Source organism: Xiphophorus hellerii, chromosome 3 (genome assembly GCF_003331165.1).
Source record: "Xiphophorus hellerii strain 12219 chromosome 3, Xiphophorus_hellerii-4.1, whole genome shotgun sequence".
In the NCBI taxonomy this organism is placed as follows: Eukaryota; Metazoa; Chordata; class Actinopteri; order Cyprinodontiformes; family Poeciliidae; genus Xiphophorus; species Xiphophorus hellerii.
In genome coordinates, this window is record NC_045674.1 from 20,992,648 (window position 1) to 21,017,652 (window position 25,005).

The 25,005-nt window shown below is 37.0% G+C and overlaps 3 protein-coding genes across 3 annotated transcripts; 1 reads left to right on the plus strand and 2 right to left on the minus strand.

Annotated features, from left to right (window-relative positions):
* Positions 1 to 201: 201 nt before the first annotated feature.
* On the minus strand, positions 202 to 2,984 carry LOC116716081 (uncharacterized). Its single transcript, XM_032556865.1, has 2 exons — positions 2,038 to 2,984; positions 202 to 774 (listed from the first exon to the last, which is right to left on the minus strand). The coding sequence occupies exons 1-2, from the start codon at positions 2,872 to 2,874 to the stop codon at positions 448 to 450; spliced, it is 1,164 nt and encodes a 387-aa protein (XP_032412756.1). The 5' UTR covers positions 2,875 to 2,984; the 3' UTR covers positions 202 to 447.
* Positions 2,985 to 3,892: 908 nt separating this feature from the next.
* Positions 3,893 to 7,311, plus strand: LOC116716762 (uncharacterized). The gene is made up of 4 exons (XM_032557597.1): positions 3,893 to 4,867; positions 5,119 to 5,232; positions 5,592 to 6,227; positions 7,279 to 7,311. Exons 1-4 carry the CDS (start codon positions 3,953 to 3,955, stop codon positions 7,309 to 7,311), a joined length of 1,698 nt encoding a protein of 565 aa, XP_032413488.1. The 5' UTR covers positions 3,893 to 3,952.
* Positions 7,312 to 7,687: 376 nt separating this feature from the next.
* LOC116715929 (uncharacterized) lies at positions 7,688 to 10,577 on the minus strand. Its single transcript, XM_032556700.1, has 2 exons — positions 9,524 to 10,577; positions 7,688 to 8,260 (listed from the first exon to the last, which is right to left on the minus strand). The coding sequence occupies exons 1-2, from the start codon at positions 10,358 to 10,360 to the stop codon at positions 7,934 to 7,936; spliced, it is 1,164 nt and encodes a 387-aa protein (XP_032412591.1). The 5' UTR covers positions 10,361 to 10,577; the 3' UTR covers positions 7,688 to 7,933.
* Between the last annotated feature and the right edge of the window lie 14,428 nt (positions 10,578 to 25,005).

Here is a 25,005-nt window from a genome sequence, read left to right on the forward strand (position 1 = left end):
CTTTTCCTTTCTTTATAGCATTTCAAATTTTAAAAAGTTAATTAATGCAACATTTATTTTAAAAATAGAATGGCAGGACAGAGTTTATCACTTAAAAGAAGCATTTTGTTTTGATCACAGAATTACATTTTCAGATAAATATTATTTATACTAAATACCCTTATTTTCCTTTTATGTTTATCTTTGTTTGACAAGTAAATATTTGCTTTCACAGAGTTTATTTTCATCTGAAACAGATATTGCATATTTACAAAATGGTTAGAAGCAGTTGAATAAACTGGCAGTTCATGAAACTCAAATGAACAATACATTTCTTCATTGTCCCTTCTAGAGAACATAATGAAATACTTTTGAAAGAAAAGAAACACAGTTTGTTTACATCTGCATGCCATTCTAAGTGGGCTTGTAAAGGTGCTGAAAAATGTTCTTGCTTGCAGTCAGCACATTTTAAAGTGATGCAATGATTGCCTCTCTTAGATGCATATACAAGTTCAAAGCCTGGTAAGCGTCTGTGGGTAAGGTCAGATGGGACTCTGCCATAAGGATGTTGCAGAGGTCAAAGACATCTGGATCACATGGTTTGGTCAGTCGAGAAATGCACTCATTTTTGCATACTTCAACATGTTCCTCTTCAACAAGGCAAAGAAAGTCTCTTGTCCTGTAGAGCTCAGGTAATGCATACATCACATTGGGTCGACCACTGGGGACATTTCTGTTGTTTGATGGCCTGATGGAGTGTGCATTCCAAACCTGGGCAGTATCATCCAGCTCATCCTGTCACAAAGAACACATGAATATGAGAATCATACACACTCATCTGTCTTAAAATTAGTAAATTATAAGAGTCATAAATAGGGATAGGAATTCCTAAAAACTTTGCAATACCAATTTCATTATGATTATTAATTATTGATTTTATTTTCATCAATTCTCAATGAGTTAGAGAATAAAGTCCTTAATTTAAAATTTGCACCATGTTGTATTCAATTCAAACAAAACTGAAGGTGGCTTAAAAAAGAAGAATCCTGCAGTTAGATTACAATTTTAACATGAAATTCAACTTTTTGCACATCAACAATGTTTGCGAACACAATTTTGCATGTTTCACATCTCAGGAAAAATCTTTCAAGACTTACAGTGTCTCCAGCTATGGTTAAACACATTATTATATGTGTATTGTTATTTAAACATCTGAGAAAGCTAAGCAACTTCAAGTATGCAAGATCAAATCATGGTCATACTGATTTATTTAGTCCACTGCTTAAACTAGTGGACTTAACACATAGCATTTATGTGTTAATGAAAATGATGTCTTGCTTACAGCTAAGGAAAATATAACATTTTAGATTAGAATATTACATCACACCAATAAAAACACTAAACTCCTGCTTTAAGGTTATTTTAAAGTGCTTTTAATTTGACAATACTCATCCCAAATTCTAATTTATTGAATATGACTGTACATATAACTGAGATTGAGACTATTCATACAGTACAGAGCTGATATTAAAACAATAACCTTGATATGGAAGCATCTAAACTTGCCTGGCAGAAGAGCCAGAGTCCATTCCTCCCCCAGGGACCCTCAGACCTCCCTGAGGATCACGGCTAAGCAACATGTCAAACACTTTACATTCAATAGTCATTTGCATGATGTGTGTTAATTTTTTGGGACGTTGGAAGGATTTGTTCCCTTTATTGTGATTCAAGCTTTGTTTGGGTCCTAGTCTTTTTTTGTAGAATATAACCACACTTTGGAACCCATAATGTGTCCTCGGTCCAAAGTAGACTGATCTCGCTATTCTGTTGAGTTCTCCAGAGTTCTGGTATGACTTTATTATTTGATCTGAATGTCAAATGAACTACGTTGGGACTATTTGTTTGGAAACACAGCGGATGCGTGTGCGAGCACCGGCCACTGGCTCTTGCTGCAGTTAAGTTGCGCAGCATCCGCTGTGTTTAAAAACAAGTAATCCCTCTAGGATCTCAGTTTGCTATTATTATCCAAACATAAATAAATTATTAAGATTAACTCACCTGTATGATCCCCATGCAGCAAAACTGAAGAAGGTTTTTGTCTAAAAATCCACCATCAAAGTAACCGTTGTCTCTGATGTCTCCAAAAAGGGACAACCAGAACTCCACACACTGGTTACGAAGGAAACGCCACCAATATTCAATTCTTTGATTAGCTGTACTTGCTCCTTCCAGGTAACTGTCAAGGGTCTCGTTTGGTTCCGTTGGTACAAGGAAACGCTGGAAACTTCTCACATGGCCATTTTCGGTTCCAAGATCACCACGTACAACTCTAGGGCAGCCATTTAAACGCTGCACCGCTTCGATGTAATACCCCCCGATCACCTTTGGATTACTACTTGTTGTGTAAGCATTAAGCCAGATTATTTTTCTTGAAAACCCATCAATACTTGCGTTGATGCATATTCCATATGGTTTAAGTTTGTCGTAGGAGTCCATGTGCCAGATGAAGTTTGGTCCCTTTGAAAAGTAATTTCTCCGTCTGAGACGTCTTGCCTGCCTCAGTGCCACCCCTTGGGGATCCAATTCCTTCAACACAAAGCGCACATCTTCTTTTCTCACACGAAGTCCATGCTCTCTGCATTTAGCGTACATCCATCGGTAACCGTGAAGCTGTCCAGAGGACTGTAGCTGGTTATTAATGAATTCTACCAAAACTGCCAAGTCGGAAAAGGACTTGCGCCGAATGAGTCCCCGCGCTCTGAAAACTCTCTTCAGATGTCTCTCACTAATACTAAATCCATGTCTGCTGTCAAGCACTGATTTAATGTGTTTATACTCAAGCCCAAGCTCGAAATAAAAATCTATATATCTACCCCATGGGTGGGTGTCCTCCATCACTGTGATTAGGTCGTTATGTACTGATGTCGGGATCTCGAGATAATAAGTCGGGATCTCGAGATAATAAGTCGGGATCTCGAGATAATAAGTCGGGATAATAAGTCGGGATCTCGAGATAATAAGTCGGGATCTCGAGATAATAAGTCGGGATCTCGAGATAATAAGTCGGGATTTCTTTCCTTTTTTTTTTCCTCTCCATGTCCCCTTAGGGGCTCCCGACTTATTATCTCGAGATCCCGACTTATTATCCCGACTTATTATCTCGAGATCCCGACTTATTATCCCGACTTATTATCTCGAGATCCCGACTTATTATCTCGAGATCCCGACTTATTATCCCGACTTATTATCTCGAGATCCCGACTTATTATCCCGACTTATTATCTCGAGATCCCGACTTATTATCCCGACTTATTATCTCGAGATCCCGACTTATTATCCCGACTTATTATCTCGAGATCCCGACTTATTATCCCGACTTATTATCTCGAGATCCCGCGACATTTCTGAAAAAATCGCGAGTTACTTTTTTGGGGGGGAAAGGCATGTTTTTATGCGGTAAACGTGGGGGAGTGTGTCTACATTGATTATGGAGGACGACTTATATCATTTTCTGCGGTCCAGAGATGTCCCAGAGGAGGATATCATGCACATGCAAAGAGACAAGGTAAATATAATCGCATAAAACATTGTTTGATAAATATCCGCTCAGTGAAAAACTACGTTTGATAGCCTTAGCTAAGAACCGCTTTGTATTTTATCAAGAAAAACTTGTTTTATCTGTTAAAGTTTGACCACACATTCTACAATTTGTCTTCAAAAAAGGGGGTTACTATGGCAACGGCACAACAAATTATGCGACCCATAACTAGCAGCGATAGTGCTACACAAGAAGTCTTCGCATGGCTTTCTGAAATACAACTATTACTATATATATATATATATATATATATATATATATATATATATATATATATATATATATATATATATATATATAAAGATGTGGATGTCTTTATTCTAATTATTTTTTTATTTTTTATGTCTCCAGGTGGACAAGGCTGTGCTGTCTATAATGACAGACGAACAGATGACCAATTACATCACTTCATATGGTGACAGAATAGCAGTTCTGTCTTTTTGTCAGCAAAGTACACTTATTGCAGAAAAAGATACTCTTCTCCAGAACTTAAGAGATAAAATTGGAGCACGGAAAATGAGATCTAGGACCAAAAGAGCTGTTTGTAGCACATCTGGTTTGTTCCAAATGCAAGGGGTGGAGATGGCAAGAGGAAGAAGTAAGGCAGCAGGGAGGACTTCGAGAAAAATTGAAATTGGGTGGCTTCATTTTCACATTGATGAATACCAACAAGTGAGAACAAGAAATGGTGGAGGAACGAGGCATGCAACAGTGGATAAAAGTACAACTGTTTCTCAAATTCTTGAAATGGGAAAGGAGCTTTTTTTTCCAGATGGGACCTCCACCAAAGGGGTAATTGAAGACTTTCTTTTTGAAGTTTGTGACTTCAAAAAAAATCTGATTTCTTTAGATGAAACAGTCGGAAATCTTTATGAAAAAACCAAGCTGAAGCTTCTACGGTTTTACATGTGCACAAAGAAAGAAGAAACAGTTCAGTATTCATCTGAAGAAGATTGTCAAAGTCCTGAACAACCAAATGACATGGATTCAACCCCAACAGCTAGAAAAGGATCTTTTGGTGAAATGGAGGATTGTGATGATCAAACTTTGAATCACCTAGACTCTTCCTACAACCATTCTGGAGTTGTTGATTTTACAGATCCACCTCATTCTGGATCCACACCTCGGCAGCCCCAGCCCTTCAGCTCTGAAAATTCTGGATCTGTTCCACACATGGATGAGGGAGACACGGTTGTATGGAATCCTGAAGAGGACCTAATTGGATTGGATGATGACAGTGACATAGTCGTTGTAACACTAAATTATGACAACACTGAAGAAGTTGTACAGGTAAGATCAGAAACGCTTTGGCGTGATACGATTTAGATACTTATAGAAGTGATATGTGACATTTGAATTGAGGTAAAATAGTAACATATTATTTGGTAGAATTTACATAGTTTTTTTGTGATGTATTTTTAATCAACTGTGAAATAAATATCTATCTTAAGGCAAAGGTATGAATAGTTTAACACTTGTGTTGTGTGCTGTAATCAAACATAACTTTATATATTACAATACTGTACAACTTTGTCATTCAGGACGATCTCAGCAGTCCCTTTGGACACGGTTCCCCGATACTGTTGCCTTCAGCAAGGAGTCTCTTCTCATCACAAATGCAAACCAGTAATATGGAGGCAGGACAAACTGGCCAGGTGAAATGGACACAGTCAATACAACCCAGAGCTCATTTTCTCCTCTGTAATGAACAACTCAGTACCACCTTTTTTTAAAGGTCATGCAATTATTACATCTTTTGAATTGAATATATATTTTTCATTTAACTGAATTGGTATTTTCTATTTAATTTAAAAAATCATATGAAAGTATTAAAGTATGGATTAAGCAGAAGGGTTAGTGTTCCACCAGATCTTCCAAAGTTCTACAAATTAGCTTGGTAATCATAACATAGTAATGAAGAGAATATTAACAAACAAATGTCCAATCTGTTTGTAGAAATCTTATATTTGTATCTGTGTTGTTAATAATGGTTATTGCTTTATCTTTTACCCAGGACTCTGGCTTGATTCCACCCGAAGATTCTCACCCAAGTTCAAGCGGTCTACTGCCCCAATCTGTTTCAGCTGGTAACTCAGAAAATCTAGCAAACCATCTACATGTGTCAATTCGCAGGATCAAGGTTGTGGAAGATCTTTTGGCTGTGTTTATGGAAAACAACCTTTTGAATCAGACTTTAAAAATGGAGTTTGTGAATGAAAGAGCAATCGATGATGCTGGGGTATCAAGGGAGGTTTACACTGCATTTTGGGAGCAGTTTTTGGAACAGTGTGAGGGTGAAACAGAGCGAGTTCCCAGGTTGAGGCCTGACTTTTGTGAGTCTGAATGGCAAGCCATTGGACACGTTTGGGTCAAAGGATTTCTAGACCATGGAGTCATTCCAGTGAGGCTATCGAAAGCTTTCATTTTAGCTTGTGTCCATGGAATTGAATCAGTGGGTGATGATGTATTGATCCCATCATTTCTCAACTACCTCCCTCTAGTAGAGAGATCAGCTGTTGAGAAGGCTCTACAGGGCACCATGGATCAAGGTGATGAAGAGGACTTGCTAGACCTCTTCACAAGGATGGGGTCCCACTTCCTGCCTCCCAATGAGAACATTCAGCAGGCCATTGAAACCATGGCTCACAAGGCAATTCTTCAAGAGCCAAAGTATATATTGGATTGCTTCTCCACATCCATGGCATGTGTACAAGTGGAACTTGCTGACAAGAAAAGTCTGTTGTCTTTGTATGAAAAAAAGAAGGCCTCAGGTAAAAGACTGTTACAGCTGTTTGAATCAGCAAATGTGACGCTGTCCCAGAGAGAACAGACAACCTTTAACCACCTTCAACGTTTTGTAAAAAATGCTGATGAAGACAAGGCCGAAAAAATACTGCGTTTCTGCACCGGCTCTTCTGTAATCTGTGTTGACAAAATTCTCATTTGTTTCAACACTGAAACCGGGCTTAATAGAAGGCCTGTTGCTCGCACCTGTGGAGCTACCCTAGAACTTCCTTGCACTTATAGTTCTTACCCAGACTTTCGCACAGAGTTCGACAACATCCTCTCCAGTAATTACTTTGAAATGGACATAATTTGAAGTTGATGGGAGGTATTTACAGCACCTTTTTGTTTTGGTTGGAAATTTTGAATGCAGTTTTTTTTTTTTCTAAATTTCATATTTAAATATTTAATGCATTCAGTCATATAGCAATTGATTTTATGTTTTCATGGTTTGGCTGTATGTTTTTGTTACTTTACATTTCAATTGTATTTATTTTCAAAGATACCTTGTGAATAATACAAATTAATGTAAAAATTACTTTTCCGCAAGATTTTAAGATCTTGTTTTAAGTAAATAATTCCTTAATATTGATCAAAAAGTACTGTTTATATTGGAAAATTATTTAACTTATAACAAGATATTTTTCCTATAAGTTAATTTATCTGCCAATAGAGCAAGTACTTTCTCATCAATATTAAAGAATTACTTACTTAAAACTCTATATGTTGCTGAAAAGTTACTTTTAAGTTAATTTGTCTTATTTTAAGTGTAATAGGATATTTTCACTAGAAACTAGACCAGAATCACTTGTTAAGATTTTGTTTTTCAATGTATGAAGAAGTGCTCCTTTGATTTTATCATATTCTAACCCCTTTTTTTGTAATTAAACAGAAATGTGTTCTCATTTTCTTTCAAGATGCTGTACTACAAGACCGATCTGTTGATGTAGCCTCTGTGCAATGTTGCTTTAAGCAGAGTTTGTTCTTTCAGTAAGGTTTACTGTTTAAGCTTTTAGATGTTTTTACAGATTTTTTAAAAAGTTCATAATTGTGTTTACAACCCTTATTAACTTCAGAGGCAAGAAATATGCATTTTGCTTTGTATCATGTTGATTGTTTCAAATACTTTTCCTTTCTTTATAGCATTTCAAATTTTAAAAAGTTAATTAATGCAACATTTATTTTAAAAATAGAATGGCAGGACAGAGTTTATCACTTAAAAGAAGCATTTTGTTTTGATCACAGAATTACATTTTCAGATAAATATTATTTATACTAAATACCCTTATTTTCCTTTTATGTTTATCTTTGTTTGACAAGTAAATATTTGCTTTCACAGAGTTTATTTTCATCTGAAACAGATATTGCATATTTACAAAATGGTTAGAAGCAGTTGAATAAACTGGCAGTTCATGAAACTCAAATGAACAATACATTTCTTCATTGTCCCTTCTAGAGAACATAATGAAATACTTTTGAAAGAAAAGAAACACAGTTTGTTTACATCTGCATGCCATTCTAAGTGGGCTTGTAAAGGTGCTGAAAAATGTTCTTGCTTGCAGTCAGCACATTTTAAAGTGATGCAATGATTGCCTCTCTTAGATGCATATACAAGTTCAAAGCCTGGTAAGCGTCTGTGGGTAAGGTCAGATGGGACTCTGCCATAAGGATGTTGCAGAGGTCAAAGACATCTGGATCACATGGTTTGGTCAGTCGAGAAATGCACTCATTTTTGCATACTTCAACATGTTCCTCTTCAACAAGGCAAAGAAAGTCTCTTGTCCTGTAGAGCTCAGGTAATGCATACATCACATTGGGTCGACCACTGGGGACATTTCTGTTGTTTGATGGCCTGATGGAGTGTGCATTCCAAACCTGGGCAGTATCATCCAGCTCATCCTGTCACAAAGAACACATGAATATGAGAATCATACACACTCATCTGTCTTAAAATTAGTAAATTATAAGAGTCATAAATAGGGATAGGAATTCCTAAAAACTTTGCAATACCAATTTCATTATGATTATTAATTATTGATTTTATTTTCATCAATTCTCAATGAGTTAGAGAATAAAGTCCTTAATTTAAAATTTGCACCATGTTGTATTCAATTCAAACAAAACTGAAGGTGGCTTAAAAAAGAAGAATCCTGCAGTTAGATTACAATTTTAACATGAAATTCAACTTTTTGCACATCAACAATGTTTGCGAACACAATTTTGCATGTTTCACATCTCAGGAAAAATCTTTCAAGACTTACAGTGTCTCCAGCTATGGTTAAACACATTATTATATGTGTATTGTTATTTAAACATCTGAGAAAGCTAAGCAACTTCAAGTATGCAAGATCAAATCATGGTCATACTGATTTATTTAGTCCACTGCTTAAACTAGTGGACTTAACACATAGCATTTATGTGTTAATGAAAATGATGTCTTGCTTACAGCTAAGGAAAATATAACATTTTAGATTAGAATATTACATCACACCAATAAAAACACTAAACTCCTGCTTTAAGGTTATTTTAAAGTGCTTTTAATTTGACAATACTCATCCCAAATTCTAATTTATTGAATATGACTGTACATATAACTGAGATTGAGACTATTCATACAGTACAGAGCTGATATTAAAACAATAACCTTGATATGGAAGCATCTAAACTTGCCTGGCAGAAGAGCCAGAGTCCATTCCTCCCCCAGGGACCCTCAGACCTCCCTGAGGATCACGGCTAAGCAACATGTCAAACACTTTACATTCAATAGTCATTTGCATGATGTGTGTTAATTTTTTGGGACGTTGGAAGGATTTGTTCCCTTTATTGTGATTCAAGCTTTGTTTGGGTCCTAGTCTTTTTTTGTAGAATATAACCACACTTTGGAACCCATAATGTGTCCTCGGTCCAAAGTAGACTGATCTCGCTATTCTGTTGAGTTCTCCAGAGTTCTGGTATGACTTTATTATTTGATCTGAATGTCAAATGAACTACGTTGGGACTATTTGTTTGGAAACACAGCGGATGCGTGTGCGAGCACCGGCCACTGGCTCTTGCTGCAGTTAAGTTGCGCAGCATCCGCTGTGTTTAAAAACAAGTAATCCCTCTAGGATCTCAGTTTGCTATTATTATCCAAACATAAATAAATTATTAAGATTAACTCACCTGTATGATCCCCATGCAGCAAAACTGAAGAAGGTTTTTGTCTAAAAATCCACCATCAAAGTAACCGTTGTCTCTGATGTCTCCAAAAAGGGACAACCAGAACTCCACACACTGGTTACGAAGGAAACGCCACCAATATTCAATTCTTTGATTAGCTGTACTTGCTCCTTCCAGGTAACTGTCAAGGGTCTCGTTTGGTTCCGTTGGTACAAGGAAACGCTGGAAACTTCTCACATGGCCATTTTCGGTTCCAAGATCACCACGTACAACTCTAGGGCAGCCATTTAAACGCTGCACCGCTTCGATGTAATACCCCCCGATCACCTTTGGATTACTACTTGTTGTGTAAGCATTAAGCCAGATTATTTTTCTTGAAAACCCATCAATACTTGCGTTGATGCATATTCCATATGGTTTAAGTTTGTCGTAGGAGTCCATGTGCCAGATGAAGTTTGGTCCCTTTGAAAAGTAATTTCTCCGTCTGAGACGTCTTGCCTGCCTCAGTGCCACCCCTTGGGGATCCAATTCCTTCAACACAAAGCGCACATCTTCTTTTCTCACACGAAGTCCATGCTCTCTGCATTTAGCGTACATCCATCGGTAACCGTGAAGCTGTCCAGAGGACTGTAGCTGGTTATTAATGAATTCTACCAAAACTGCCAAGTCGGAAAAGGACTTGCGCCGAATGAGTCCCCGCGCTCTGAAAACTCTCTTCAGATGTCTCTCACTAATACTAAATCCATGTCTGCTGTCAAGCACTGATTTAATGTGTTTATACTCAAGCCCAAGCTCGAAATAAAAATCTATATATCTACCCCATGGGTGGGTGTCCTCCATCACTGTGATTAGGTCGTTATGTACTGATGTCGGGATCTCGAGATAATAAGTCGGGATCTCGAGATAATAAGTCGGGATCTCGAGATAATAAGTCGGGATAATAAGTCGGGATCTCGAGATAATAAGTCGGGATCTCGAGATAATAAGTCGGGATCTCGAGATAATAAGTCGGGATTTCTTTCCTTTTTTTTCCTCTCCATGTCCCCTTAGGGGCTCCGTACTAATCCTCTTCCGTAGTCTTTGAATGTGTTATCTGTGATAATTTAGTCACTTTGTCTTTTCGTTGTCACGTCAATATTTGTAAAAACTGAAAACAAAATATTCTACTAGCTTGTATAATTACATCATATAAAATGCATACTTATGTAGCGTATAAGCTGTTAATGACTTATTTTAACTGAGATGCGTCGCTTTGAAAATAATTAAACTTTAAGACTTAAAAGCAAGAGAAAAGAATACAGCAAACTCAAACCCCGAATCACACGTCACAGATTAACGTTAATGACCGCCTGAAGCAGAGTCTTTGAATGTAGGCCTTCTGCGATCATTTGGTCACTAATCATTTTCTTTGTCTTGCAGGTAAATGCTTGTAAATACAAAAGCCATTAAAGATAGGTTATCCTTTCTAAAATGGACGAGCATCGCTATGCAGGATAAAAAGAGAATTTTTAGTCCGGGTCTTTATTTAAAGGCCTGTATGAAAAGGAGGTGGATATGTGGTCACGTGTCTCTGGTAAACAAGCTCGTATCGGTTCCGCTCCGCTGGCGGGCAAAAACAAGGAGGAGGCCGATGAATGCTTTACGAACTTTGTTCCTCTTTTGGCAGGATGAACAAGTACAACGTACTGGACAGCTAGCTTCCCTGAAACTAACACACTGAGCTCCTCACAACAACCGGACACTTTTCTCGCTCTTCTTCTTCCTCCCACCACCTGCACGTTGCTCTCTACTGCCCCCTCGGGAAAGGCTGGGCCTGTAATAGCAGGTTATTGTTTTAACTGACGGCAATATGTGTCGTTTGACTAAACTTTAATAGTCGCATGATATGTGATATAGATATATGATGTTGCTATATAGAAATAGATATTTAAATCTTCATCAGAGCATTTTTTATACAGTCTTTGCATGTATATTATCTGCGATTATTTAGTCACTCTGTCTTTTGTAAAACCAAAAAACTAAATATTCTACTAGCTTATTTAAAGTATAATTATATTAAATAAAATTCATACTTATGTACTGTATAAGCAGTTAATGACTTGTTTTAACTGAGATGTTTGCTTTGAAAATAATTACACTTTAAGACTAAAAAGGAAGAGGAAAGAATACAGCAAACTCAAAGCCCGAATCACACGTCACACATTGACGTCAATGACCGTCAAAATAATTAAACCTTAAGACTAAAAAGGAAGAGGAACGCATTCAGGTAACTCAAACCCGGAAGCACACGTCACACATTGACGTCAATGACCGCCTGAAGCAGAGTCTTTGAATGTAGGCCTTCTGCGATCATTTGGTCACTAATCATTTTCTTTGTCTTGCAGGTAAATGCTTCTAAATACAAAAGCCATTAAAGATAGGTTATCCTTTCTAAAATGGACGAGCATCGGTATGCAGGATAAAAAGAGAATTTTTGGTCCGGGTCTTTATTTAAAGACCTGTAAGGAGGAGGATATGTGGAGTCTGATTGGCTCAGGAGATTATTGGTTTTAAACAACGGCAATCTGTGTCATGTGACTAAACTTCAATAGTCACGTAACATTTGATATAGATTTATGATGCTGCTATACAGAAATAGATATTTAAATCTTCGTCACAGTATTTTTTATACAGTCTTTGAATGTGTTATCTGTGATAATTTAGTCACTTTGTCTTTTCGTTGTCACGTCAATATTTGTAAAAACTGAAAACAAAATATTCTACTAGCTTGTATAATTACATCATATAAAATACATACTTATGTAGCGTAAAAGCTGTTAATGACTTATTTTAACTGAGATGCGTCGCTTTGAAAATAATTAAACTTTAAGACTTAAAAGCAAGAGAAAAGAATACAGCAAACTCAAACCCCGAATCACACGTCACAGATTAACGTTAATGACCGCCTGAAGCAGAGTCTTTGAATGTAGGCCTTCTGCGATCATTTGGTCACTAATCATTTTCTTTGTCTTGCAGGTAAATGCTTGTAAATACAAAAGCCATTAAAGATAGGTTATCCTTTCTAAAATGGACGAGCATCGCTATGCAGGATAAAAAGAGAATTTTTAGTCCGGGTCTTTATTTAAAGGCCTGTATGAAAAGGAGGTGGATATGTGGTCACGTGTCTCTGGTAAACAAGCTCGTATCGGTTCCGCTCCGCTGGCGGGCAAAAACAAGGAGGAGGCCGATGAATGCTTTACGAACTTTGTTCCTCTTTTGGCAGGATGAACAAGTACAACGTACTGGACAGCTAGCTTCCCTGAAACTAACACACTGAGCTCCTCACAACAACCGGACACTTTTCTCGCTCTTCTTCTTCCTCCCACCACCTGCACGTTGCTCTCTACTGCCCCCTCGGGAAAGGCTGGGCCTGTAATAGCAGGTTATTGTTTTAACTGACGGCAATATGTGTCGTTTGACTAAACTTTAATAGTCGCATGATATGTGATATAGATATATGATGTTGCTATATAGAAATAGATATTTAAATCTTCATCAGAGCATTTTTTATACAGTCTTTGCATGTATATTATCTGCGATTATTTAGTCACTCTGTCTTTTGTAAAACCAAAAAACTAAATATTCTACTAGCTTATTTAAAGTATAATTATATTAAATAAAATTCATACTTATGTACTGTATAAGCAGTTAATGACTTGTTTTAACTGAGATGTTTGCTTTGAAAATAATTACACTTTAAGACTAAAAAGGAAGAGGAAAGAATACAGCAAACTCAAAGCCCGAATCACACGTCACACATTGACGTCAATGACCGTCAAAATAATTAAACCTTAAGACTAAAAAGGAAGAGGAACGCATTCAGGTAACTCAAACCCGGAAGCACACGTCACACATTGACGTCAATGACCGTCAAATTCATTAAACCTTAAGACTAAAAAGGAAGAGGAACGCATTCAGGTAACTCAAACCCGGAAGCACACGTCACACATTGACGTCAATGACCGCCTGAAGCAGAGTCTTTGAATGTAGGCCTTCTGCGATCATTTGGTCACTAATCATTTTCTTTGTCTTGCAGGTAAATGCTTCTAAATACAAAAGCCATTAAAGATAGGTTATCCTTTCTAAAATGGACGAGCATCGGTATGCAGGATAAAAAGAGAATTTTTGGTCCGGGTCTTTATTTAAAGACCTGTAAGGAGGAGGATATGTGGACTCTGATTGGCTCAGGAGATTATTGGTTTTAAACAACGGCAATCTGTGTCATGTGACTAAACTTCAATAGTCACGTAACATTTGATATAGATTTATGATGCTGCTATACAGAAATAGATATTTAAATCTTCGTCACAGTATTTTTTATACAGTCTTTGAATGTGTTATCTGTGATAATTTAGTCACTTTGTCTTTTCGTTGTCACGTCAATATTTGTAAAAACTGAAAACAAAATATTCTACTAGCTTGTATAATTACATCATATAAACTACATACTTATGTAGCGTATAAGCTGTTAATGACTTATTTTAACTGAGATGCGTCGCTTTGAAAATAATTAAACTTTAAGACTTAAAAGCAAGAGAAAAGAATACAGCAAACTCAAACCCCGAATCACACGTCACAGATTAACGTTAATGACCGCCTGAAGCAGAGTCTTTGAATGTAGGCCTTCTGCGATCATTTGGTCACTAATCATTTTCTTTGTCTTGCAGGTAAATGCTTGTAAATACAAAAGCCATTAAAGATAGGTTATCCTTTCTAAAATGGACGAGCATCGCTATGCAGGATAAAAAGAGAATTTTTAGTCCGGGTCTTTATTTAAAGGCCTGTATGAAAAGGAGGTGGATATGTGGTCACGTGTCTCTGGTAAACAAGCTCGTATCGGTTCCGCTCCGCTGGCGGGCAAAAACAAGGAGGAGGCCGATGAATGCTTTACGAACTTTGTTCCTCTTTTGGCAGGATGAACAAGTACAACGTACTGGACAGCTAGCTTCCCTGAAACTAACACACTGAGCTCCTCACAACAACCGGACACTTTTCTCGCTCTTCTTCTTCCTCCCACCACCTGCACGTTGCTCTCTACTGCCCCCTCGGGAAAGGCTGGGCCTGTAATAGCAGGTTATTGTTTTAACTGACGGCAATATGTGTCGTTTGACTAAACTTTAATAGTCGCATGATATGTGATATAGATATATGATGTTGCTATATAGAAATAGATATTTAAATCTTCATCAGAGTATTTTTTATACAGTCTTTGAATGTATATTATCTGCGATTATTTAGTCACTCTGTCTTTTGTAAAAACAAAAAACTAAATATTCTACTAGCTTATTTAAAGTATAATTATATTAAATAAAATTCATACTTATGTACTGTATAAGCAGTTAATGACTTGTTTTAACTGAGATGTTTGCTTTGAAAATAATTACACTTTAAGACTAAAAAGGAAGAGGAAAGAATACAGCAAACTCAAAGCCCGAATCACACGTCACACATTGACGTCAATGACCGTCAAAATAATTAAACCTTAAGACTAAAAAGGAAGAGGAACGCATTCAGGTAACTCAAACCCGGAAGCACACGTCACACATTGACGTCAATGACCGTCAAATTCATTAAACCTTAAGACTAAAAAGGAAGAGGAACGCATTCAGGTAACTCAAACCCGGAAGCACACGTCACACATTGACGTCAATGACCGCCTGAAGCAGAGTCTTTGAATGTAGGCCTTCTGCGATCATTTGGTCACTAATCATTTTCTTTGTCTTGCAGGTAAATGCTTCTAAATACAAAAGCCATTAAAGATAGGTTATCCTTTCTAAAATGGACGAGCATCGGTATGCAGGATAAAAAGAGAATTTTTGGTCCGGGTCTTTATTTAAAGACCTGTAAGGAGGAGGATATGTGGACTCTGATTGGCTCAGGAGATTATTGGTTTTAAACAACGGCAATCTGTGTCATGTGACTAAACTTCAATAGTCACGTAACATTTGATATAGATTTATGATGCTGCTATACAGAAATAGATATTTAAATCTTCGTCACAGTATTTTTTATACAGTCTTTGAATGTGTTATCTGTGATAATTTAGTCACTTTGTCTTTTCGTTGTCACGTCAATATTTGTAAAAACTGAAAACAAAATATTCTACTAGCTTGTATAATTACATCATATAAACTACATACTTATGTAGCGTATAAGCTGTTAATGACTTATTTTAACTGAGATGCGTCGCTTTGAAAATAATTAAACTTTAAGACTTAAAAGCAAGAGAAAAGAATACAGCAAACTCAAACCCCGAATCACACGTCACAGATTAACGTTAATGACCGCCTGAAGCAGAGTCTTTGAATGTAGGCCTTCTGCGATCATTTGGTCACTAATCATTTTCTTTGTCTTGCAGGTAAATGCTTGTAAATACAAAAGCCATTAAAGATAGGTTATCCTTTCTAAAATGGACGAGCATCGCTATGCAGGATAAAAAGAGAATTTTTAGTCCGGGTCTTTATTTAAAGGCCTGTATGAAAAGGAGGTGGATATGTGGTCACGTGTCTCTGGTAAACAAGCTCGTATCGGTTCCGCTCCGCTGGCGGGCAAAAACAAGGAGGAGGCCGATGAATGCTTTACGAACTTTGTTCCTCTTTTGGCAGGATGAACAAGTACAACGTACTGGACAGCTAGCTTCCCTGAAACTAACACACTGAGCTCCTCACAACAACCGGACACTTTTCTCGCTCTTCTTCTTCCTCCCACCACCTGCACGTTGCTCTCTACTGCCCCCTCGGGAAAGGCTGGGCCTGTAATAGCAGGTTATTGTTTTAACTGACGGCAATATGTGTCGTTTGACTAAACTTTAATAGTCGCATGATATGTGATATAGATATATGATGTTGCTATATAGAAATAGATATTTAAATCTTCATCAGAGTATTTTTTATACAGTCTTTGAATGTATATTATCTGCGATTATTTAGTCACTCTGTCTTTTGTAAAAACAAAAAACTAAATATTCTACTAGCTTATTTAAAGTATAATTATATTAAATAAAATTCATACTTATGTACTGTATAAGCAGTTAATGACTTGTTTTAACTGAGATGTTTGCTTTGAAAATAATTACACTTTAAGACTAAAAAGGAAGAGGAAAGAATACAGCAAACTCAAAGCCCGAATCACACGTCACACATTGACGTCAATGACCGTCAAAATAATTAAACCTTAAGACTAAAAAGGAAGAGGAACGCATTCAGGTAACTCAAACCCGGAAGCACACGTCACACATTGACGTCAATGACCGTCAAATTCATTAAACCTTAAGACTAAAAAGGAAGAGGAACGCATTCAGGTAACTCAAACCCGGAAGCACACGTCACACATTGACGTCAATGACCGCCTGAAGCAGAGTCTTTGAATGTAGGCCTTCTGCGATCATTTGGTCACTAATCATTTTCTTTGTCTTGCAGGTAAATGCTTCTAAATACAAAAGCCATTAAAGATAGGTTATCCTTTCTAAAATGGACGAGCATCGGTATGCAGGATAAAAAGAGAATTTTTGGTCCGGGTCTTTATTTAAAGACCTGTAAGGAGGAGGATATGTGGACTCTGATTGGCTCAGGAGATTATTGGTTTTAAACAACGGCAATCTGTGTCATGTGACTAAACTTCAATAGTCACGTAACATTTGATATAGATTTATGATGCTGCTATACAGAAATAGATATTTAAATCTTCGTCACAGTATTTTTTATACAGTCTTTGAATGTGTTATCTGTGATAATTTAGTCACTTTGTCTTTTCGTTGTCACGTCAATATTTGTAAAAACTGAAAACAAAATATTCTACTAGCTTGTATAATTACATCATATAAACTACATACTTATGTAGCGTATAAGCTGTTAATGACTTATTTTAACTGAGATGCGTCGCTTTGAAAATAATTAAACTTTAAGACTTAAAAGCAAGAGAAAAGAATACAGCAAACTCAAACCCCGAATCACACGTCACAGATTAACGTTAATGACCGCCTGAAGCAGAGTCTTTGAATGTAGGCCTTCTGCGATCATTTGGTCACTAATCATTTTCTTTGTCTTGCAGGTAAATGCTTGTAAATACAAAAGCCATTAAAGATAGGTTATCCTTTCTAAAATGGACGAGCATCGCTATGCAGGATAAAAAGAGAATTTTTAGTCCGGGTCTTTATTTAAAGGCCTGTATGAAAAGGAGGTGGATATGTGGTCACGTGTCTCTGGTAAACAAGCTCGTATCGGTTCCGCTCCGCTGGCGGGCAAAAACAAGGAGGAGGCCGATGAATGCTTTACGAACTTTGTTCCTCTTTTGGCAGGATGAACAAGTACAACGTACTGGACAGCTAGCTTCCCTGAAACTAACACACTGAGCTCCTCACAACAACCGGACACTTTTCTCGCTCTTCTTCTTCCTCCCACCACCTGCACGTTGCTCTCTACTGCCCCCTCGGGAAAGGCTGGGCCTGTAATAGCAGGTTATTGTTTTAACTGACGGCAATATGTGTCGTTTGACTAAACTTTAATAGTCGCATGATATGTGATATAGATATATGATGTTGCTATATAGAAATAGATATTTAAATCTTCATCAGAGTATTTTTTATACAGTCTTTGAATGTATATTATCTGCGATTATTTAGTCACTCTGTCTTTTGTAAAAACAAAAAACTAAATATTCTACTAGCTTATTTAAAGTATAATTATATTAAATAAAATTCATACTTATGTACTGTATAAGCAGTTAATGACTTGTTTTAACTGAGATGTTTGCTTTGAAAATAATTACACTTTAAGACTAAAAAGGAAGAGGAAAGAATACAGCAAACTCAAAGCCCGAATCACACGTCACACATTGACGTCAATGACCGTCAAAATAATTAAACCTTAAGACTAAAAAGGAAGAGGAACGCATTCAGGTAACTCAAACCCGGAAGCACACGTCACACATTGACGTCAATGACCGTCAAATTCATTAAACCTTAAGACTAAAAAGGAAGAGGAACGCATTCAGGTAACTCAAACCCGGAAGCACACGTCACACATTGACGTCAATGACCGCCTGAAGCAGAGTCTTTGAATGTAGGCCTTCTGCGATCATTTGGTCACTAATCATTTTCTTTGTCTTGCAGGTAAATGCTTCTAAATACAAAAGCCATTAAAGATAGGTTATCCTTTCTAAAATGGACGAGCATCGGTATGCAGGATAAAAAGAGAATTTTTGGTCCGGGTCTTTATTTAAAGACCTGTAAGGAGGAGGATATGTGGACTCTGATTGGCTCAGGAGATTATTGGTTTTAAACAACGGCAATCTGTGTCATGTGACTAAACTTCAATAGTCACGTAACATTTGATATAGATTTATGATGCTGCTATACAGAAATAGATATTTAAATCTTCGTCACAGTATTTTTTATACAGTCTTTGAATGTGTTATCTGTGATAATTTAGTCACTTTGTCTTTTCGTTGTCACGTCAATATTTGTAAAAACTGAAAACAAAATATTCTACTAGCTTGTATAATTACATCATATAAACTACATACTTATGTAGCGTATAAGCTGTTAATGACTTATTTTAACTGAGATGCGTCGCTTTGAAAATAATTAAACTTTAAGACTTAAAAGCAAGAGAAAAGAATACAGCAAACTCAAACCCCGAATCACACGTCACAGATTAACGTTAATGACCGCCTGAAGCAGAGTCTTTGAATGTAGGCCTTCTGCGATCATTTGGTCACTAATCATTTTCTTTGTCTTGCAGGTAAATGCTTGTAAATACAAAAGCCATTAAAGATAGGTTATCCTTTCTAAAATGGACGAGCATCGCTATGCAGGATAAAAAGAGAATTTTTAGTCCGGGTCTTTATTTAAAGGCCTGTATGAAAAGGAGGTGGATATGTGGTCACGTGTCTCTGGTAAACAAGCTCGTATCGGTTCCGCTCCGCTGGCGGGCAAAAACAAGGAGGAGGCCGATGAATGCTTTACGAACTTTGTTCCTCTTTTGGCAGGATGAACAAGTACAACGTACTGGACAGCTAGCTTCCCTGAAACTAACACACTGAGCTCCTCACAACAACCGGACACTTTTCTCGCTCTTCTTCTTCCTCCCACCACCTGCACGTTGCTCTCTACTGCCCCCTCGGGAAAGGCTGGGCCTGTAATAGCAGGTTATTGTTTTAACTGACGGCAATATGTGTCGTTTGACTAAACTTTAATAGTCGCATGATATGTGATATAGATATATGATGTTGCTATATAGAAATAGATATTTAAATCTTCATCAGAGTATTTTTTATACAGTCTTTGAATGTATATTATCTGCGATTATTTAGTCACTCTGTCTTTTGTAAAAACAAAAAACTAAATATTCTACTAGCTTATTTAAAGTATAATTATATTAAATAAAATTCATACTTATGTACTGTATAAGCAGTTAATGACTTGTTTTAACTGAGATGTTTGCTTTGAAAATAATTACACTTTAAGACTAAAAAGGAAGAGGAAAGAATACAGCAAACTCAAAGCCCGAATCACACGTCACACATTGACGTCAATGACCGTCAAAATAATTAAACCTTAAGACTAAAAAGGAAGAGGAACGCATTCAGGTAACTCAAACCCGGAAGCACACGTCACACATTGACGTCAATGACCGTCAAATTCATTAAACCTTAAGACTAAAAAGGAAGAGGAACGCATTCAGGTAACTCAAACCCGGAAGCACACGTCACACATTGACGTCAATGACCGCCTGAAGCAGAGTCTTTGAATGTAGGCCTTCTGCGATCATTTGGTCACTAATCATTTTCTTTGTCTTGCAGGTAAATGCTTCTAAATACAAAAGCCATTAAAGATAGGTTATCCTTTCTAAAATGGACGAGCATCGGTATGCAGGATAAAAAGAGAATTTTTGGTCCGGGTCTTTATTTAAAGACCTGTAAGGAGGAGGATATGTGGACTCTGATTGGCTCAGGAGATTATTGGTTTTAAACAACGGCAATCTGTGTCATGTGACTAAACTTCAATAGTCACGTAACATTTGATATAGATTTATGATGCTGCTATACAGAAATAGATATTTAAATCTTCGTCACAGTATTTTTTATACAGTCTTTGAATGTGTTATCTGTGATAATTTAGTCACTTTGTCTTTTCGTTGTCACGTCAATATTTGTAAAAACTGAAAACAAAATATTCTACTAGCTTGTATAATTACATCATATAAACTACATACTTATGTAGCGTATAAGCTGTTAATGACTTATTTTAACTGAGATGCGTCGCTTTGAAAATAATTAAACTTTAAGACTTAAAAGCAAGAGAAAAGAATACAGCAAACTCAAACCCCGAATCACACGTCACAGATTAACGTTAATGACCGCCTGAAGCAGAGTCTTTGAATGTAGGCCTTCTGCGATCATTTGGTCACTAATCATTTTCTTTGTCTTGCAGGTAAATGCTTGTAAATACAAAAGCCATTAAAGATAGGTTATCCTTTCTAAAATGGACGAGCATCGCTATGCAGGATAAAAAGAGAATTTTTAGTCCGGGTCTTTATTTAAAGGCCTGTATGAAAAGGAGGTGGATATGTGGTCACGTGTCTCTGGTAAACAAGCTCGTATCGGTTCCGCTCCGCTGGCGGGCAAAAACAAGGAGGAGGCCGATGAATGCTTTACGAACTTTGTTCCTCTTTTGGCAGGATGAACAAGTACAACGTACTGGACAGCTAGCTTCCCTGAAACTAACACACTGAGCTCCTCACAACAACCGGACACTTTTCTCGCTCTTCTTCTTCCTCCCACCACCTGCACGTTGCTCTCTACTGCCCCCTCGGGAAAGGCTGGGCCTGTAATAGCAGGTTATTGTTTTAACTGACGGCAATATGTGTCGTTTGACTAAACTTTAATAGTCGCATGATATGTGATATAGATATATGATGTTGCTATATAGAAATAGATATTTAAATCTTCATCAGAGTATTTTTTATACAGTCTTTGCATGTATATTATCTGCGATTATTTAGTCACTCTGTCTTTTGTAAAACCAAAAAACTAAATATTCTACTAGCTTATTTAAAGTATAATTATATTAAATAAAATTCATACTTATGTACTGTATAAGCAGTTAATGACTTGTTTTAACTGAGATGTTTGCTTTGAAAATAATTACACTTTAAGACTAAAAAGGAAGAGGAAAGAATACAGCAAACTCAAAGCCCGAATCACACGTCACACATTGACGTCAATGACCGTCAAAATAATTAAACCTTAAGACTAAAAAGGAAGAGGAACGCATTCAGGTAACTCAAACCCGGAAGCACACGTCACACATTGACGTCAATGACCGTCAAATTCATTAAACCTTAAGACTAAAAAGGAAGAGGAACGCATTCAGGTAACTCAAACCCGGAAGCACACGTCACACATTGACGTCAATGACCGCCTGAAGCAGAGTCTTTGAATGTAGGCCTTCTGCGATCATTTGGTCACTAATCATTTTCTTTGTCTTGCAGGTAAATGCTTCTAAATACAAAAGCCATTAAAGATAGGTTATCCTTTCTAAAATGGACGAGCATCGGTATGCAGGATAAAAAGAGAATTTTTGGTCCGGGTCTTTATTTAAAGACCTGTAAGGAGGAGGATATGTGGACTCTGATTGGCTCAGGAGATTATTGGTTTTAAACAACGGCAATCTGTGTCATGTGACTAAACTTCAATAGTCACGTAACATTTGATATAGATTTATGATGCTGCTATACAGAAATAGATATTTAAATCTTCGTCACAGTATTTTTTATACAGTCTTTGAATGTGTTATCTGTGATAATTTAGTCACTTTGTCTTTTCGTTGTCACGTCAATATTTGTAAAAACTGAAAACAAAATATTCTACTAGCTTGTATAATTACATCATATAAACTACATACTTATGTAGCGTATAAGCTGTTAATGACTTATTTTAACTGAGATGCGTCGCTTTGAAAATAATTAAACTTTAAGACTTAAAAGCAAGAGAAAAGAATACAGCAAACTCAAACCCCGAATCACACGTCACAGATTAACGTTAATGACCGCCTGAAGCAGAGTCTTTGAATGTAGGCCTTCTGCGATCATTTGGTCACTAATCATTTTCTTTGTCTTGCAGGTAAATGCTTGTAAATACAAAAGCCATTAAAGATAGGTTATCCTTTCTAAAATGGACGAGCATCGCTATGCAGGATAAAAAGAGAATTTTTAGTCCGGGTCTTTATTTAAAGGCCTGTATGAAAAGGAGGTGGATATGTGGTCACGTGTCTCTGGTAAACAAGCTCGTATCGGTTCCGCTCCGCTGGCGGGCAAAAACAAGGAGGAGGCCGATGAATGCTTTACGAACTTTGTTCCTCTTTTGGCAGGATGAACAAGTACAACGTACTGGACAGCTAGCTTCCCTGAAACTAACACACTGAGCTCCTCACAACAACCGGACACTTTTCTCGCTCTTCTTCTTCCTCCCACCACCTGCACGTTGCTCTCTACTGCCCCCTCGGGAAAGGCTGGGCCTGTAATAGCAGGTTATTGTTTTAACTGACGGCAATATGTGTCGTTTGACTAAACTTTAATAGTCGCATGATATGTGATATAGATATATGATGTTGCTATATAGAAATAGATATTTAAATCTTCATCAGAGTATTTTTTATACAGTCTTTGAATGTATATTATCTGCGATTATTTAGTCACTCTGTCTTTTGTAAAACCAAAAAACTAAATATTCTACTAGCTTATTTAAAGTATAATTATATTAAATAAAATTCATACTTATGTACTGTATAAGCAGTTAATGACTTGTTTTAACTGAGATGTTTGCTTTGAAAATAATTACACTTTAAGACTAAAAAGGAAGAGGAAAGAATACAGCAAACTCAAAGCCCGAATCACACGTCACACATTGACGTCAATGACCGTCAAAATAATTAAACCTTAAGACTAAAAAGGAAGAGGAACGCATTCAGGTAACTCAAACCCGGAAGCACACGTCACACATTGACGTCAATGACCGTCAAATTCATTAAACCTTAAGACTAAAAAGGAAGAGGAACGCATTCAGGTAACTCAAACCCGGAAGCACACGTCACACATTGACGTCAATGACCGCCTGAAGCAGAGTCTTTGAATGTAGGCCTTCTGCGATCATTTGGTCACTAATCATTTTCTTTGTCTTGCAGGTAAATGCTTCTAAATACAAAAGCCATTAAAGATAGGTTATCCTTTCTAAAATGGACGAGCATCGGTATGCAGGATAAAAAGAGAATTTTTGGTCCGGGTCTTTATTTAAAGACCTGTAAGGAGGAGGATATGTGGACTCTGATTGGCTCAGGAGATTATTGGTTTTAAACAACGGCAATCTGTGTCATGTGACTAAACTTCAATAGTCACGTAACATTTGATATAGATTTATGATGCTGCTATACAGAAATAGATATTTAAATCTTCGTCACAGTATTTTTTATACAGTCTTTGAATGTGTTATCTGTGATAATTTAGTCACTTTGTCTTTTCGTTGTCACGTCAATATTTGTAAAAACTGAAAACAAAATATTCTACTAGCTTGTATAATTACATCATATAAAATGCATACTTATGTAGCGTATAAGCTGTTAATGACTTATTTTAACTGAGATGCGTCGCTTTGAAAATAATTAAACTTTAAGACTTAAAAGCAAGAGAAAAGAATACAGCAAACTCAAACCCCGAATCACACGTCACAGATTAACGTTAATGACCGCCTGAAGCAGAGTCTTTGAATGTAGGCCTTCTGCGATCATTTGGTCACTAATCATTTTCTTTGTCTTGCAGGTAAATGCTTGTAAATACAAAAGCCATTAAAGATAGGTTATCCTTTCTAAAATGGACGAGCATCGCTATGCAGGATAAAAAGAGAATTTTTAGTCCGGGTCTTTATTTAAAGGCCTGTATGAAAAGGAGGTGGATATGTGGTCACGTGTCTCTGGTAAACAAGCTCGTATCGGTTCCGCTCCGCTGGCGGGCAAAAACAAGGAGGAGGCCGATGAATGCTTTACGAACTTTGTTCCTCTTTTGGCAGGATGAACAAGTACAACGTACTGGACAGCTAGCTTCCCTGAAACTAACACACTGAGCTCCTCACAACAACCGGACACTTTTCTCGCTCTTCTTCTTCCTCCCACCACCTGCACGTTGCTCTCTACTGCCCCCTCGGGAAAGGCTGGGCCTGTAATAGCAGGTTATTGTTTTAACTGACGGCAATATGTGTCGTTTGACTAAACTTTAATAGTCGCATGATATGTGATATAGATATATGATGTTGCTATATAGAAATAGATATTTAAATCTTCATCAGAGCATTTTTTATACAGTCTTTGCATGTATATTATCTGCGATTATTTAGTCACTCTGTCTTTTGTAAAACCAAAAAACTAAATATTCTACTAGCTTATTTAAAGTATAATT

Bases quoted from the DNA above. Each gene is read 5' to 3' on its own strand.
- LOC116716081 (XM_032556865.1), bottom strand. From the start codon at position 2,874: ATGGAGGACACCCACCCATGGGGTAGATATATAGATTTTTATTTCGAG. The intron at 775-2,037 runs GTGAGTTAATCT...TCTTTGTGACAG, and splicing joins GCTGCATGGGGATCATACAG to GATGAGCTGGATGATACTGC.
- LOC116716762 (XM_032557597.1), top strand. From the start codon at position 3,953: ATGACAGACGAACAGATGACCAATTACATCACTTCATATGGTGACAGA. The intron at 4,868-5,118 runs GTAAGATCAGAA...TTTGTCATTCAG, and splicing joins ACACTGAAGAAGTTGTACAG to GACGATCTCAGCAGTCCCTT. The intron at 5,233-5,591 runs GTGAAATGGACA...TCTTTTACCCAG, and splicing joins AGGCAGGACAAACTGGCCAG to GACTCTGGCTTGATTCCACC.
- LOC116715929 (XM_032556700.1), bottom strand. From the start codon at position 10,360: ATGGAGGACACCCACCCATGGGGTAGATATATAGATTTTTATTTCGAG. The intron at 8,261-9,523 runs GTGAGTTAATCT...TCTTTGTGACAG, and splicing joins GCTGCATGGGGATCATACAG to GATGAGCTGGATGATACTGC.